The sequence below is a fragment of the Conger conger genome, chromosome 1, assembly GCF_963514075.1.
Source record: "Conger conger chromosome 1, fConCon1.1, whole genome shotgun sequence".
NCBI classification, from domain to species: Eukaryota; Metazoa; Chordata; class Actinopteri; order Anguilliformes; family Congridae; genus Conger; species Conger conger.
In genome coordinates, this window is record NC_083760.1 from 21,576,271 (window position 1) to 21,591,609 (window position 15,339).

General features: G+C 39.5%; 1 protein-coding gene across 1 annotated transcript; it reads right to left on the reverse strand.

Moving 5' to 3' along the window:
- Nucleotides 1-3,148: 3,148 nt before the first annotated feature.
- On the reverse strand, nucleotides 3,149-10,639 carry vrtn (vertebrae development associated). Its single transcript, XM_061216046.1, has 2 exons — nucleotides 10,502-10,639; nucleotides 3,149-6,740 (listed from the first exon to the last, which is right to left on the reverse strand). Exon 2 carries the CDS (start codon nucleotides 6,736-6,738, stop codon nucleotides 4,666-4,668), a length of 2,073 nt encoding a protein of 690 aa, XP_061072030.1. The 5' UTR covers nucleotides 6,739-6,740; nucleotides 10,502-10,639; the 3' UTR covers nucleotides 3,149-4,665.
- Nucleotides 10,640-15,339: the final 4,700 nt, after the last annotated feature.

Here is a 15,339-nt window from a genome sequence, read left to right on the forward strand (position 1 = left end):
TCATTTGGACCACATTTCACGTATGATTAGCTGATTTTCTTCTCATTTAAGATGCCCGATTCTATAAATAGCCCTGACTCATTGCTGCAATCTCCTCAACACATTTCCCGGAGTCTGACAAATGACTGAAATGTAATTAAATCACTTCGTTTGCAGCTGTCACAGGTGGGCTTGTGCTCCTATAGAGGTCTCAAACTCGGCACTGTGGGACCACAGGGTATGTTACTTTTCATCCCAACCTCAATTGCAACCCCTCAAATGTAACAAGCCCTTAGAGACTTTTAATATCTGTTGAACTTTTCACATTCATATTCATTCACTTGTGTTACTATATGTCTGAAATAGCAGTGTGCGCCATGGATAATGTTTAACATTTATGTGCATGGATTTTTTTCAGTCCGATGAAATGATTATATTTTCTGAAATATGGCAAATGAGAATGTTTACCGTCCATAAATAGTGTAATTTCTAACAAGGCAAGTGAGGTTCATACTGCGAAAAAGTGGTGACCCCTTGCCACAGAAACAAAATAGGACACAGGAAACAAAATAACCATGTCTGCATGCAACTAAAATAGCCAGAAAACATTCTGAAAGAGCATAGACACCAACCTACTTTGATTGACCAAGTGATTAATTGCAAAACAGACCCATTACTTGAAAAATGCACCCCCCCCCCCCCCCCCCCCAGAATAAACTGATATCTAGGCGATGGTTTCATGCCCGAAAGTTATATGTTCAATCTAGATTTTTAATTCAGCCCACACAGTACTATGCCAATTGGTGGTGAAGTATTGACCCCTCATGACCATTTTATAAGATACTCGTATGACCAAAATAAGTTATGTTATGATAGGTGCTTTTAACATCTTGTTGTAGGCATGTTGGAGAACCACAGATTCATATATTTCCTCACACTCAGTCTAAGGATACAAATCAAGCCATATCAGCATCCACACACAAACACCCATGTACAGTCAGGTCCATAAATATTGGGACATCGACACAATTCTCATGTTTTTGGCTCTATACACCACCACAATGGATTTGAAATGAAACGAACAAGATGTACTTTAACTGCAGACTTTCAGCTTTAATTTGAGGGTACATCAAAATCAGGTGAACGGTGTAGGAATTACAACAGTTTGTATATGTGCCTCCCACTTTTTAAGGGACCAAAAGTAATGGGACAATTGGCTGCTCAGCTGTTCTATGGCCAGGTGTGTTACTCCCTCCTTATCTCATTTACAAGGAGCAGATAAAAGGTCTAGAGTTCATTTCAAGTGTGCTATTTGCATTTGGAATTATTCAATTTACTAATCACTGAACACTGAAATATGCCTCACTATTGTTACTTCATATATAGGAAATATATGAATCTGTGGTTCTCCAACATGCCTACAACAAGATGTTAAAAGCACCTATCATAACATAACTTATTTTGGTCATATGAGTATCTTATAAAATGGTCATGAGGAGTCAATACTTGGATAGTTAACTTTGGTCACTTTTGCTCTGTTTGTTTCTTTGTTCAAAAAAAAAAAAAAAATAAAATAAAAAATATTGGCCCTCGTCCTTATCTTTGTTGTACAGGTAGCAGTTGAAATTGTACTTCCCTCTAGGGTCTTTCAGCGAACTTATCCCTGGTTATGGGTATGCACTTTGTTGGACGTCGCTCTGGATAAGAGTGTCTGCCAAATGCCAATAATGTAATGTAATGTATACTATTTGTTGGAATGATTTTGAAGTTCTATCATATTGCCGTTTCTCCTCCAATCTCTCCTTCATCATTTTCCATTACTCAAAGGAGTACACAGGGTTTTAATGACTCATCTTCGACCCTGCAGTCCTCAAATAGAAATAAGGGATGCAGCTGTCCAGTAAAGATAATAACTTTTTATGCAACCTAACAAGAGGTTCTAAATGCTAAATGTCAACAGCGTACTACGAATAACTTCCTCATGGTCAAACATAACCAGCCATAGCAATATCAAATGAGGAAATCCTGACCAACCAGAGCAATATAACAGATATCATTTTACAGACTTCCTGTAATCACTCCCTCAAACTCAGGCTATCTTTGAGAAGATTAGCAACCTGAGCAAAACTTAAGCTGTGCAGGTCATATTAAAACTGCCTGAGTACTGCATTCCTGACCATACCCATCATTTCCTGAGGCCAACACCTCACTTATCCCACCCCAAGTCACTTCCAGTCTTTCAACAATGTTTGAAGCAAAATAAAATTATCAACACAAAACAACTTTACATTTCTGATAAAAGGTTTCCATTACACAAGGAGTCCTTGCAGCATCTTGACCTTATGTAGGACTCAACTTCATTTTCAGCTAAATTAAAAGGTTATCCAAAAATACAGTTATCCAAATATACTTTATCCATCACACATGTATACTGGACCTTTTACTGAAGCAATTCCGCCAAAATGCCTTGTTTAACAGAACAGCAGAGCTACCTTTTCAGAACTGGAGTTTACAACCCGAGCACAGACCGTATGGCTACAATCCATTATTACAGTTCCATTTTGCCACATCAATCTGGACATTGGTCTTGGATTTTCCTGTAGTCTTCCCAAAATTCCTTGAGCTGCAACTGGCTCATACAAAGTAGCAAATCCCTGCCCTTTCGTAAATGATTGATTGACAATAGCCAATTTCTACTGTAATACATTCCATGCCCCTTTTATAAGCCCTTGTGATCCAGCAGCAATTATGCAGTATTGAAATTGTGCGTGTCCTCTGTCAATTCTAAGTGCACAAAGCACTTTCAGACTGAACTGTTCAACAGCAGTTTAATATTGTCTAAGCTCAAAAATAGCCTAAATCTGAACTGAAGCCCTTTGTTCCCCATTCTCAACATCATTATGCGCAAAGAAACGGTCTATTCTATCTACTCAGGTTCTTCCCTGTGTGTCTGAAATGGAAGAATGCAACTGCTGTTACTGTCACATCAGCCTGAAGAACAATTTCATGTGAGGATGAGTTTGCAGGGTAGAATTAATTTTAAATAAATTCATCAGCACTGAATTAATCACAATTTTGAAGTGTGCAAAAGTCCAAATTGTTTACTTCATCTGGGAAACGAAGCGTGACAATGTGCAAGTTTGGCTGAAAACATTCAATCACAAGAGAATTTGAGCAGATGGTTTATTGATTTCCTGCTTTGCACTGAGAAACATTTCCAAATTTAACTGAATACATGTACTCTGCTCTTTTCGGTCATATACAAACCCTGATTGAAAAAGTTATATACAAGCTGACAAAAACAATTCAAAAACAAGAACATGGTTAAGGGGTGATAGAACAACAAGGCTACAAACATTAACCAATTTCTGAAGCAAAGACACTCATCTGTTACTATACTGGGGGGATGCAGGCAACTAAATCTGATCAACAACCAAAATGAAAAAATAGATTTATAACAAATAAAATATGGCCTCAAAAGACCATAGATAACTTTGTTTTAGACTCCGCTAAATTCAACATACCAAACTCTTCATCAAGGTGCCAGGGAGGATAAATAATCAAATTCATATTGCAATAGTAAAATAAAAAGTAAAAACTGGGACAGGGAAATAAAGAAAAGTCTAGGATATATTGTACATTTATCTATATTAATTTAACCCTGAATAGTTCAAATGTTGATACAATTCAAACATTGCTTGGAAAAATCATTATGAAAACATAAACAGGCTGTAAACAATCATATATCAAATAAGCACATATATGACCTCTTCATGATGTGCATTTCTTCATGAGGGACAAATATACATGCAAAAGTGTAGGCAAACCCAGGCACATCTGCATGCAACCAAAGTAACTTTTGTGATAGTGCAAATGCAGGACCATTAACGTCACTTGTGAAAACTCACCTCGAAGATTAATGTACTGCTTGAAATCTATACATCCTTACAAAAGCAACACTCAGGAAGATTAACACAGGGCCAAGTGTTAGATGTAATATGTCTAGATGGAATTACAGTACAATTATAATATGGCATCTTTAAATGTATACCTGCTTTTTCATAGCTTAATTCTAATAGACTTACTGTTGTAGGAAATTAAGATGAAATATTTGGGACATTTTAAGACATGTTAATTTGCAGTGGTGCATATGCTAGTCTTAAATATATGGGAAGGAGCCTTTTACACATTTCTAGTAAACATAGATTTGAGAAGTTAGTTACCTACTACCGAAGAGCTGCATTTAATTGAAATAAACACACAGAATGACAAACTAGCAAATCCATGTGAATCTGTGGGATAGGGGAATATTTCTGACATACTACTTTGGAAAAAAAAAAAAAAAAAAAAAGAAAAGAAAAAAAAGAAGGGATTAGTGTACAGAAAAAGGCCAAATGTGCAACAGACATTCTTGGATTTCAAACTGTCTTTTGCCCGAAGGAAGTCTGGATCTCTTCAGTGGAGTACTGGTACTTATGGCCTTGATTGAAATGCATGCAAATGTCCACATGATAAATGCAAGGCTAAAGAGGAGGCGAAGAGAGTGCGTGCCTAAGATGCAATTTTAGTTGCAATTTTGATTTTAAGCTTCACCTGGATAGCTGAAAAAGACCACAGTGTCTTCCACTGGAAAAACTTAAAATTGTAAACTTGTATTGTCCAAAAGCCATTGTCTGCCAGGATAAATCAGCCATGAACTAATGGTAGCCCATGGTGCAAAGCCCTTTTCCACATGTAGTAGGTAGACCGAGGGGTAAGTGGGAAGTAAGACCTGAACTCTTTGAATGTGGGGAAGGACTTTTCTTCAAAACGCTGCTGAAGGAATAATTTCGCTTTAGCTTTGAAATTGGCTAAGGCCACCACATCCATGACAAACACTTGCTCCTGCATGTGCTTCTCAGGGACAGCATAGCCAGAGAGGGTGATGTCATAAGGATTCAGGGTCTGATTGTTCAAATGATCCACATTCTTCTGAAAAGGAAGCACATTCTTCTGAAAAGAAAGCACATTCTGGCTTTCTGCGGTGTACTCCTCTGGAGCTACTGACCCCTTTGACCATTCTGCTTTAACATCTGCCACACTGTTTTGCTCCCGTTTTCGACCAAAGCCCTTCTTCCAAAACCAGTAGGAATAGGAAGAGATGGAGGGGTATTTCAGTTTGAATTTTGAGAGAGACATTCTGGACTTTTGAACCAACCTCTTGGCTTCATTCCTCAGTTTCTTCTTATGAAGGAATGAGAGTTGGATGCTCTTGTGTTTGCGCCTGTAAAGCTTTACCCGGGGGCCTGGCCAGCGAACCTCTAGCTGAACAGGGGAGGACTCTCCACTGGGACTGGGAATCTTGTCCGCATCTGAGCTGTCTTCACTGCTACCAAATGAATCTTTGTACCCCGGGTTAGCCAACATGGCCTCTCTCCTCCAGTTGTAGTAAGTCGACCTTGAGATGCCGGGAAATCTTTTCTTGAAATTCCTGTATGGGAAGGACGTGTTCACTGCAATGCAGCTCTGCAAACACTTCTTTGCTTCTTGCATGAATGCAAAATTCTGGGCTCGGTCTACCCCCAGTTTCTCATTGCTAGGGACGAGGAAGTTAGCAACACTGTCATAGTGACGCGGGAGATCACTCTCAGGGGATGACCAAGAATCCTGCTCAAAGCTCTCTCTGGATGCGGTTTCATCTCCATTTGACATCACTGTGAAGTTGCCACCAGAGGACTGCAGCTCGTGCTTCCAGGCATAGTATGTTGAGCGGGAAATTTCAGGGAAGAATTCTTTGAACTGATGAAGGGGTAAGAGTTTTCCCTCATTGTAGCAGGCCTGTAGGAAGTGTTTGGCCTCATACCTGGCAGCAGCTTTTTTCCGGTGCTCCTGGGTCTGTCTTTTCCACCTGTAGAAGGTGCTCTTTGTGATGTTGTACCTGTCTTTGAGACTGGAGTAAGAAAGCTGAGGATCCTGGTTCAACAGTTCTAGGGTTTTTAGTGGAAGAACTTGCTGTTCATCTTTGAAGCTTCCCATCTGAATGTCACAGGCTTGGACTAAGGCTACAAAATGGTGGGGCTTAAAGACCATCATAGACTCGAGCTCACCTGACCACATGATGTGAAGGGTCATGGGCCCAGAGTCACGGGGCCAGGTCCTGGGCCGGATTAGACGGTTGAAGTATGGCCGAATCTTCAGGTTGTACATGGGATAGATGGAGTAGATATTGCACTGTAGGACAGAGGCCAGAGCATAGACGTGCCACATATTGGCATAGGAGCCAGGGAAACAGGAGGCTTTGACATCTGCATCAAATATGGCCTCCAGCACAGCCATAGGCAGACTGAGCATCTCCGCGGACTCCTCAGTGCAGAGGGAGAACCGGGCCGCCTGTAGCATCACTTTGGAGTCAATCATCCCATTCAGGTAGTATCTCTTCCAGAGCAGCATCTCCACAACTGTCCTGACCTGGAGCTCAAGGCTGAGGTCGGTGTTCCCCACAAGCAGCATGCTGGCAGCATCAAACAGGAGATTCCCCTCCCCTTTGCAGGTTACTGGGAGCATGTCAGCTGGTGCATCTTCTGGGTAGAGGCAGTGTGCTACCTGGTCGATGTCCACCTTGGCTGAGAAGTCATTGTAGATGGACCCAGGGAGGTGGAAAGAGGCAAAAGCCTGCTCCACTTCCAGAGCCACTCTGACCAGTGGTCCCAGACCCACACACTCTGTCGCATCCTGCAGTTCCGCAAGGACAGAGCGCACAATTTCTTGTCTCTGAATCATGTCTGCAACATAGAAGAAGAAAAAAAAAAAAAAAAAAAAACACGCACAATTAATTGGTTAGTTTAGTTCTGAGAAGGGATATTCTTTTGGCCCAAATTAGAAAATGGATTTAGAGCAATTTAAGCTCAGCCCTCCAATACCACTGTGTATGCTGGTTCCATCCCAACCTCAGTTGCAATCCCAGTATTAACAATATTTAATAATATTATAATATTATTCTTAATTATTCTTTCCATGTTTAGAGGCATTATTTACCATCTTAAATCACATCATCTCAGAAATAGCAAGGCAGAAGTCCCATATTCACATTGTTCTATACTGCAAACAATTACACAAAGAGAGGTAAACATGTTTTGTTTTAACTGATCAAATTAGACTGAGGTGAGTCCTAATTGGTGCAAGTGAGAACACACAACCACTAAAACTAACCATTTGTGAAGAATTCAAGGACAAAGCAAATAATAAAAACTGCATTGTATTAATCATTTTATGGAATACATTATGAAAGAACTTAAACATGTATTTAGCAACCCAATTAAGAGCCAATTAATTCACCCTAGTCCTTTGATCAGTTTTTTTGGTGCTTTGGTTCTTGGGCAGTTCCTTTTAGCCTCCACATTTTGTTCTCGTCATCACTCAATAAAAGACTACGGTTAACATGTATCTTGTATGTCCACAAGACTGTATTCCAGATCTCTGCAGGCACTTTTAGGTACTACTTAGGAAACAGTAAACTGGCCATCCTGTTTTTGCGGCCAACTAGAGGTTTTGGGCATCATTACGGTGAGAATTTAGTCATGTACTTTAGTGGTCTTCCTTGACAAACAGTTTATCTTGGTAAGCCTACCGTTTTGCCTATATCACAGACAGTTTTCTTATTCATCAGCCTCATAATGGCTTCCTTGACTGCCATTGGCACTCCTCTGGACCTAATGTTGACATACACCAACAACAGACTCCAAAGGCAACTGAAAGCCTAGAATCAAGACTAGATAGTGAAAACTTTATTTTATCTGCATTAAGGAAGCAATTGAATAACTGATTGAGATCTGATTAATCAGAAACAGCTGAGAAGCCAACTGTCCAATGACTTTTCGTTCCCTAAAAAAGGGATGCAATTCCAATCACTATGAGTGCAAATACCCTCATATTAAAGGCGAGTCTACACTTTAGCCTGATATTCATTGTTTAATTTCAATGAATGTCCACAATCGCATTTGTAAAATGAATAAAATGTACAGAATGTGCATGGAAATAAATGAAATTCCTTCTTAAAATGTAAACTATCATTTATTATAATCATATGTGTAGGTACTATTATACCTGCAGACCTGAATGGGCTATATGCTAAATTATCCCAGTAGAAAGAAGAATATTTAATAAGCTATAGAATTACATGTAAAACCAATTGGACCAAATAATATTCTGTTGTAGAAGCACAGATACTCCTCAAATTTATCCTGGGCAGAAGTGTAGCAAAAGTGTACCCTTGAATAACACAGTTAATAAGCTGTGCAATTCACTCTGGATAATATTGTCTCCTTAATGCCAAAATGTAACTCCTTTTTAAGTTGCACTACCCAGTTCTCCAATTAGCTACTTGCTCCATGTTTAATATCTTGTATATCATATTTGAACAAGCAGGGTCTTTAAGCCCCACCATTTTGTGGCCTTAGTCTAAGCATGAGTTGGAATGTTTTACGGCAGTGTTTTAAATATCTTAAGGGCATCAAAAGAAAAAATGTATACTGGGACTGGGTAGGAGGCAATATTCAAGCTTGTGTTACCTGATGAGCATACATAGGCATAATACACCAGAGTGCTTGGACCTGGGGATCAAACATTTAGGTGTTTGCTACAATCCATCTCTTGATCAAATAAGGTTTTGAATACATGAATAAGTTCTACTATTTTTTATTTTCCTAAAACTTGAATTAACACAAAGCAGGCTCGGTTTGTCATTACTTTCATCACTGAAATCTCCATTTTCGACAAATGGTTCAGTTTCAGTGTCCAGTGGTTCCATGTCTATGCCCTTTTTGAATTATGCCGTCCAACATTATGCAAAATAAATTATTCAAATAGTCTTCCAAAGTTTAAAGACATACTAGGCAGGAGGTTATAGCCTTGCCGTGGTCCTGCGTTTACAATCAAAAACATCTCCTCCGCCCACCCCAACCGTGCTCACTCACCATTTTTATATTTCAAATCCATTATACTGTTTTTATATTTATATCTCCACTTTCAACAGCTGTCGCTAGAGCGGAAAAGCAATTCCAATTGACTTTTGAGCCCCATCAGCTTGTGGTTTCAGTTTGCTGTACTTTTGCCTATTCACCTCTACCATTGTAGTAGCTAGCCATCTACAAAATGCTCTGCTGAAACCTGATCCCCACCCCACTGGCTCTGGAGCCACATCCAACCATCCACACACAGAAAACAGTGTCATGCCCAGAAAAACATTTTAGAATAACAAATTCAGGTAAAGGAGCACAAAAAACAGAGATTGCCAGTGCATCATAGATATGAATTAGCATGGTTATTTTGAAACACAGCATGCCTTTAATGTTTGCCTGTAGGTTGATGGTAAAAATTGAATGGATGGAGGGGCAATCTGAGATTTTTGGAAGGTTTTTAAGATAGGATACATGCAATTCTTGAAGAAGAATGACTTGGATATAGCTTATACACACAGACCCACTTGAAGTGTATTTTCTAAATAGAACAACCCCAATGCCAGCCACGGTAAGGACAACATGTGAGGAGAAACCTTTGTTGTTTTTACATATCTAAAATAACGGTTATTACACACAAAAAACTCTGGGCCAATTAATACAAAAAATTATGCAATCTATGCCTATTTGTTATATTAGATGCACATTTAAAAGACCTTTCCATAGTGAAGTAGCATCTTCCATGTCTAGGCTACCATAGCGCAAGCCTTTCAGACGATCCAACCCCATGGAAGGCACTTCCAAAACCAGATCATCTCTAGCCAATTTATAAGCAAAACAAATCAATTTGACTGAACAGAAAAAAAACGACACTGAAAGAGCGAGTTCTATCAGTCACGTGACGCGCAATCGCGATTTCAAGCAAGCATTCAAGTCACCAACGACTAGCCGATGCAAAACTTTACTTTTCATTGGGACAAGACATTTAATTGCGTCGTTATTCATACATCCGCACGCGTACTGTAGCTCGGTGTGATTTTAAGTTACAGGCCTATAGCCAGCTACAACTCTTTATCCAATGTATGAGTTAGTGGGCTATGCAGTTGACGGACTTTCGACAACATGCTAGTTTGCTTGGGGATAAACCTTATTGCAAACAGATACTAGCCATCATCCTAGTTTTGTGTGCCTTCGCGATAACATAAAATATAGAATCTTCGATAATATAGTGATAATATCGCCGCAACTTATAAACCAGCGATATGCTGTCTTTATTTCCACTGAAATCGAAAAAAATCTTTTAAGGGTTAAAAAGGGGTTAATTCTAGACCGAAACTACCAATGCATGTGACGAAAACAATTGTATTAGTTTCAACGTTAAACTGAAGAATAACTTTTACTTATCCAGTTAATAAAATTGCTTAATAATACCGCCAACAGTGTTTTAAAAAGAACAATTTCGAACAAAGAACAATATTTGCTGTTGTAGCCCATCGTGTGTAGCCTACATCAACGCTGAATGCTGAAATTGAACTCACTGGATGGGTTTCACATCAGCTGGCCAATTAATAAAATGCAGTTACCCTTACCAAAATGTTTATGGAGTCCTCGTAAAATTCGCCCTACAGCGCAATTTGGACGGCAAGGAAACGTGGAGGTAACAAATCCTTCCAGTTCTCAGAGTAAATCCATTATGTGTGTAGCTTCCAAACAGGTCTACGGCCAAGGTAAACTGAGGAGAGTTCAAACCGGACAATTCGGAGTTTTGAAATGATGTCAATGGTACCTCCCTCCAGGAAATTGTCAATCACCAGGTTCTTTTTTGTTTCTTGCCTAAGATTGAAAGGAAAAAAAGAAATGGCCCCTGTCAGAGCCAGGGTCAATTCCAATGTGAAGTGCGAATTAGCTAAAAGTATTACTCCTTACATTTTGCAGACACTTTCTAAAAATAAAAACTTAAAAACGACTCGATCTAATACGATCGACTTGTAATGGACTATCCTACTTTTGTTTAAAAAATGAATAACGTAAAAATCAAGCCCATCTGCTAAGTGTTAATTTGGTTCTTTTGGTAGAAACAGTCAGAGTATCAAGGGGATCCTTGAGAGTTGCTTGGAAATGTATTGTACCTAATTCATAGTCGGCTGGAATCTTTCTGGCCAAATAATAATTTGTATTGTTTCGTGTGAGAACAATGAAGCAGGTTATATGGAATAATGATAACATTAGCTCTGTTCATTTTATTTTTTACTCTATTGAGAGAAATAGCCACCCTTGTGAATATTTAGAAGGAGAATGTTAATGGGCCTCTCCTTCTGAATTGTATTCCGTCTTTATATCTGCATTAGTCTGAACAAGTCTTGATATTTACTGGAATGTTATTAATGTTACTTAATTGTATTGTACCGTTATTGTTCTGTTGCTTACTGTAACTATTCACATTTGATAAGGACTCTCCTTTAGCTTCTTTGCCTGCGATTATAGTATCCAAAGGAGCAAATAAGATACTTGTTATTTTATGAAAAGAAATGTCTATATTAGAGACCAATTAAATATTTTACGTATGTTGGCTTTTAAACGCTTTACTCCTATGACATTCATTAGGCAATTATATACGTTATGTTGAAAGTGGAACACTGATAATTGTTTCAAAAAGTTGTAAGCTACTACTTAACATAAAATTTATTTAATAATGCAATAACAAAACATGGTCCAGTGGTTTGTCATGCATTCAAATTAAAAAGTATTTCATGGTTTTATGTTTAAGTAGCCTGTATTCTATTATCCAGTTTCTAAATTATTTAATGTTAAATTATGGGGTCAATCAGTATGCATTTGTAATAGACATTGATCAATCAATAGACATTGATTTTACTTGAATGATGTTGATAAGCAGCTATGACTTCTACAGCTCTTTGCCATAGTAAAGCATTACTTGTGCATTGTGTTCTAGATGTTCCTGGCACATTGTTAATTTAAGCAAACTCAAAATAATTTTAATAGCTTTAACTGAAAGTTATGGTTGTCATGCACATCTATTTTTGGCACTATAGCTCAGGCAGTAAGAGCAGTCGTCTGGCAGTCGGAGGGTTGCCGGTTCGATCCCCCGCCCGGGCTGTGTCGAAGTGTCCCTGAGCAAGACACCCAACCCCCAAATGCTCCTGATGAGCTGGTCGGGGCCTTGCATGGCAGCTAATCACCGTCAGTGTCTGAGTGTGTGTATGAATGGGTGAATGGAGAAGCATCAATTGTACAACACTTTGGATAAAGGCGCTATATAAATGCCTGCCATTTACCATTACTATGAGAGCAACAGACCTTAGTCTGTCAATATACAATGAGGCAATCATAACAAGAAAATGAGAACATATTTCCCCTCTCTGAATCTTGGTCAGGCTCATTCTCTTTGGACATTGAGTACGTTTCTGTGCCTGAGGATGCGATTTACACAGCCGTGGCCAGACAGGGTGTGGAGAGATGTGTGGTACAGTGCCATTGATCTTGCTGTCTCTGTCGAGTATTATTTCTAACACCTTTGAGCTGACTGCCTTTTGCAAGCCATTCAGAATCAAAGGCCTTTCCTCAGGTCTTCTTGACACATACACACCCTTGGTAGTCACACCACCCCTGCCCCCATTGGCTTCTCATAGCCCAATACTAAACCCTGCCCCCACACCACCTCCATCAGACTAGAATCTCTGCATTTGTCCCAACAGTCCATGGCGGGGGGGGGGGCTGCTCACAGCTGGGCACGTAGACAACCTGGTGCCGTGCTTCCAGCTTCACTTGGAGTGCAAGGAAAAGCCATGAATACTGCTTAATTGCCCGGTATGGGGAAGAACTTTAGAGACAGTTTCGGGTAGCCACACATATGCGCACACGCACACACACACACACACACACACACACACACACTTCAACAATACTCTTTGTGATCCTGCAAGTAGAAAATGTGGCAGACACTTATTAGAGGTTGGTAATTGGTATGGGACAGTTTTGCTTTTGAGTTTTCTACTGTTTGTTGACATAATGTTCCAAGGAAGAAGTTGCTTCAATCTGCTTTTTATTTTTATTTTTTTATAAAGAATACCACAGTGATGGTATATTTTCCTGCAGTTTTTTTATTTTTATATTTTGTTATTATACATTTTAATATCTCTGTCATTTTAAGAAATGGCCCTTGTGCAAAAAATTGGAGTAAGATACCTTTACGGTAGTCCTTTTTAATTGAAATTATCAAGGCGGTCCATTGGAAATTTCAACACAAAGATGAACACAGCATGATTAAGTAAGTAGTTCTGAGCAGTATATCAGGGAATTAACATGAATGAGCCCCAAATGAGGCTTCCAAAACACTCTGTGGGGGGGGGGGGGGGGGGGGGCTGTCTTTTAGAGCTAATTATCTTTTACTAAAATAAATGAATTGTTTTGAGCTCTGCCATTACTGTAAATAAGCCAGAGGAAATCTCCAGGCTGCAGTTTCCATAGTTTTAGATCCAGATGGCTAAATATACTCTTTCCACATAAAGCTATATTGCCTCCACCTTTCCCTCACTCTTACTAAATTCACAGGATTAGCATTTAGTGTTAGAGCCAAATCATTATTTTATGACCCCAACTAGAGCTCCACCAATCATGATAGGGATAACTGAGGAAACAGATCATGTGGATTTAATCTAGGTATGTCTCCTTTTTTGTGTATCTTTATTGGGAGAGCATCATCATCATCCTTAAGAGAAAGGAATTATTGCACCATGTACTTTACTACTCCATTCAGAATGTGAAGGAGAGCCTATCACAGTAGGAGATTGTTCATTGTTCACAATTCATATACCAGTTTGAGATTCACCTATCTCAAGAGACATGAGTGGGTCTGTGGATAAATCTATTTGTATAATTTAAATTCTAGCCTGGCTGGAAGAAACACCTAAGCAGAAATCAACCCATTTTGGGAGATGAAGTAACTAGGTTGGGTGGTGAATTTAAAAAATAAAAATCCAATTGTAAATTGTTAATTGGTGTGGAAAGCATGTAAGTAGAGTTTAATCCAGCCTGCCACTCACCCCCCTAAAACCAGCCCCCCACTTTCACCCCAGTCAATTAGACACCTTAAGTCCGCAGATCAGCCGGGCAGCACGGAGGAGGGCCAGCCCGGAGTGTTGGAAATGCAAATGGCTGAGCACAGAGGACGGCTCCGTCGGTCTGGCGCACCGTGGACGAGGGGAGGGGGTGGGAGATCTTCAAAGATCCGGGAGGCAGGTTGAGATTGGGGGCTGGGGGTGGGGCGCCTGCCTCCTTTTGTTCTTGAGCTTGGCATTGTGGGTTCCTGCACAGTCAAGAACAGGAATTTTATACCTAATGGGTCCCCTCCCAGCATGGGGCCTGTTGTTCCCATGACTGTGCCTTTTCAGTGCGGTGCACTCTTTTGTCCTGCAGGATTCCCTCACAAGGAGATTCTCTAGCATTCAAGTCCTATTTTTAGATTATATCTTTATGTCATGCTCCTACTCAACCAATAGTGCCACGGTCTAGGAGTTTTCTTTACACATAATTATTCTGATAATTCAGGCCTAAGTAATAAGTATATATATATAATTGTGCTTTGAAGTGGAATAGGTTTTTGTTCCTGTTTAAAGTATACACTGGACGTTTTGGTACATAATAGATGCTGCTCTGCAGTTGATTTTGTGTACAGTAACCCACTCTGTAAGAAAAATACATACAATAACTATGCATCATTCTTATCGCCTTTAAGATAGGTGAAAGAAAGCTGGCACACATGTGACAACAATGTCCCATGGCTTCTCCACACACCACCATTAAACAACTTGTATTTATAAATAACTATGTATGCTATTAACTCTGGAGCAAATGCAATATTAACAAAATATTTTAAATACATCTAGCTGGCATGTATATTCACTACAATTGGATTCACTGATTTTATGTCCGTTTTTCACTCCACAGAATAACAGTCATGGCTGTTAATAGCTCTCTACTGCATACTATTACTTAGCTGTATGAACACATGTATGGGAACTTGTTTCTTTGTTTATTTTCTAATTAATTTTCAGCCTTTTGTCTGATTTTTGCACTTTGTTCCAGCCTTTTTAGAGAGGGCCTGTTGTGATTAGTGGGTACAATCTGTTTGTACTTAGTCGAGCTGATAAGAGTGCTACAGCATTTCAGCTTCAGTCCCTTGGTCCAGGAAAAGTGGAATTGTGTGTGCACATTTTGCACATTAGAGAGCATTTCCATGCATTTTGTGGAAGACAGATCCATAAACTTAGCCATAATACAGGGCGAACTGTAGCCTTGTGGCTTATGTACATGACTGGGACCTGCAAGGTCGGTGGTTTTGTGGTGTAGCCACAATAACATCTGCACAGTCATTAGGCCCGTGAGCAAGACCCTTAACCCTGCATTG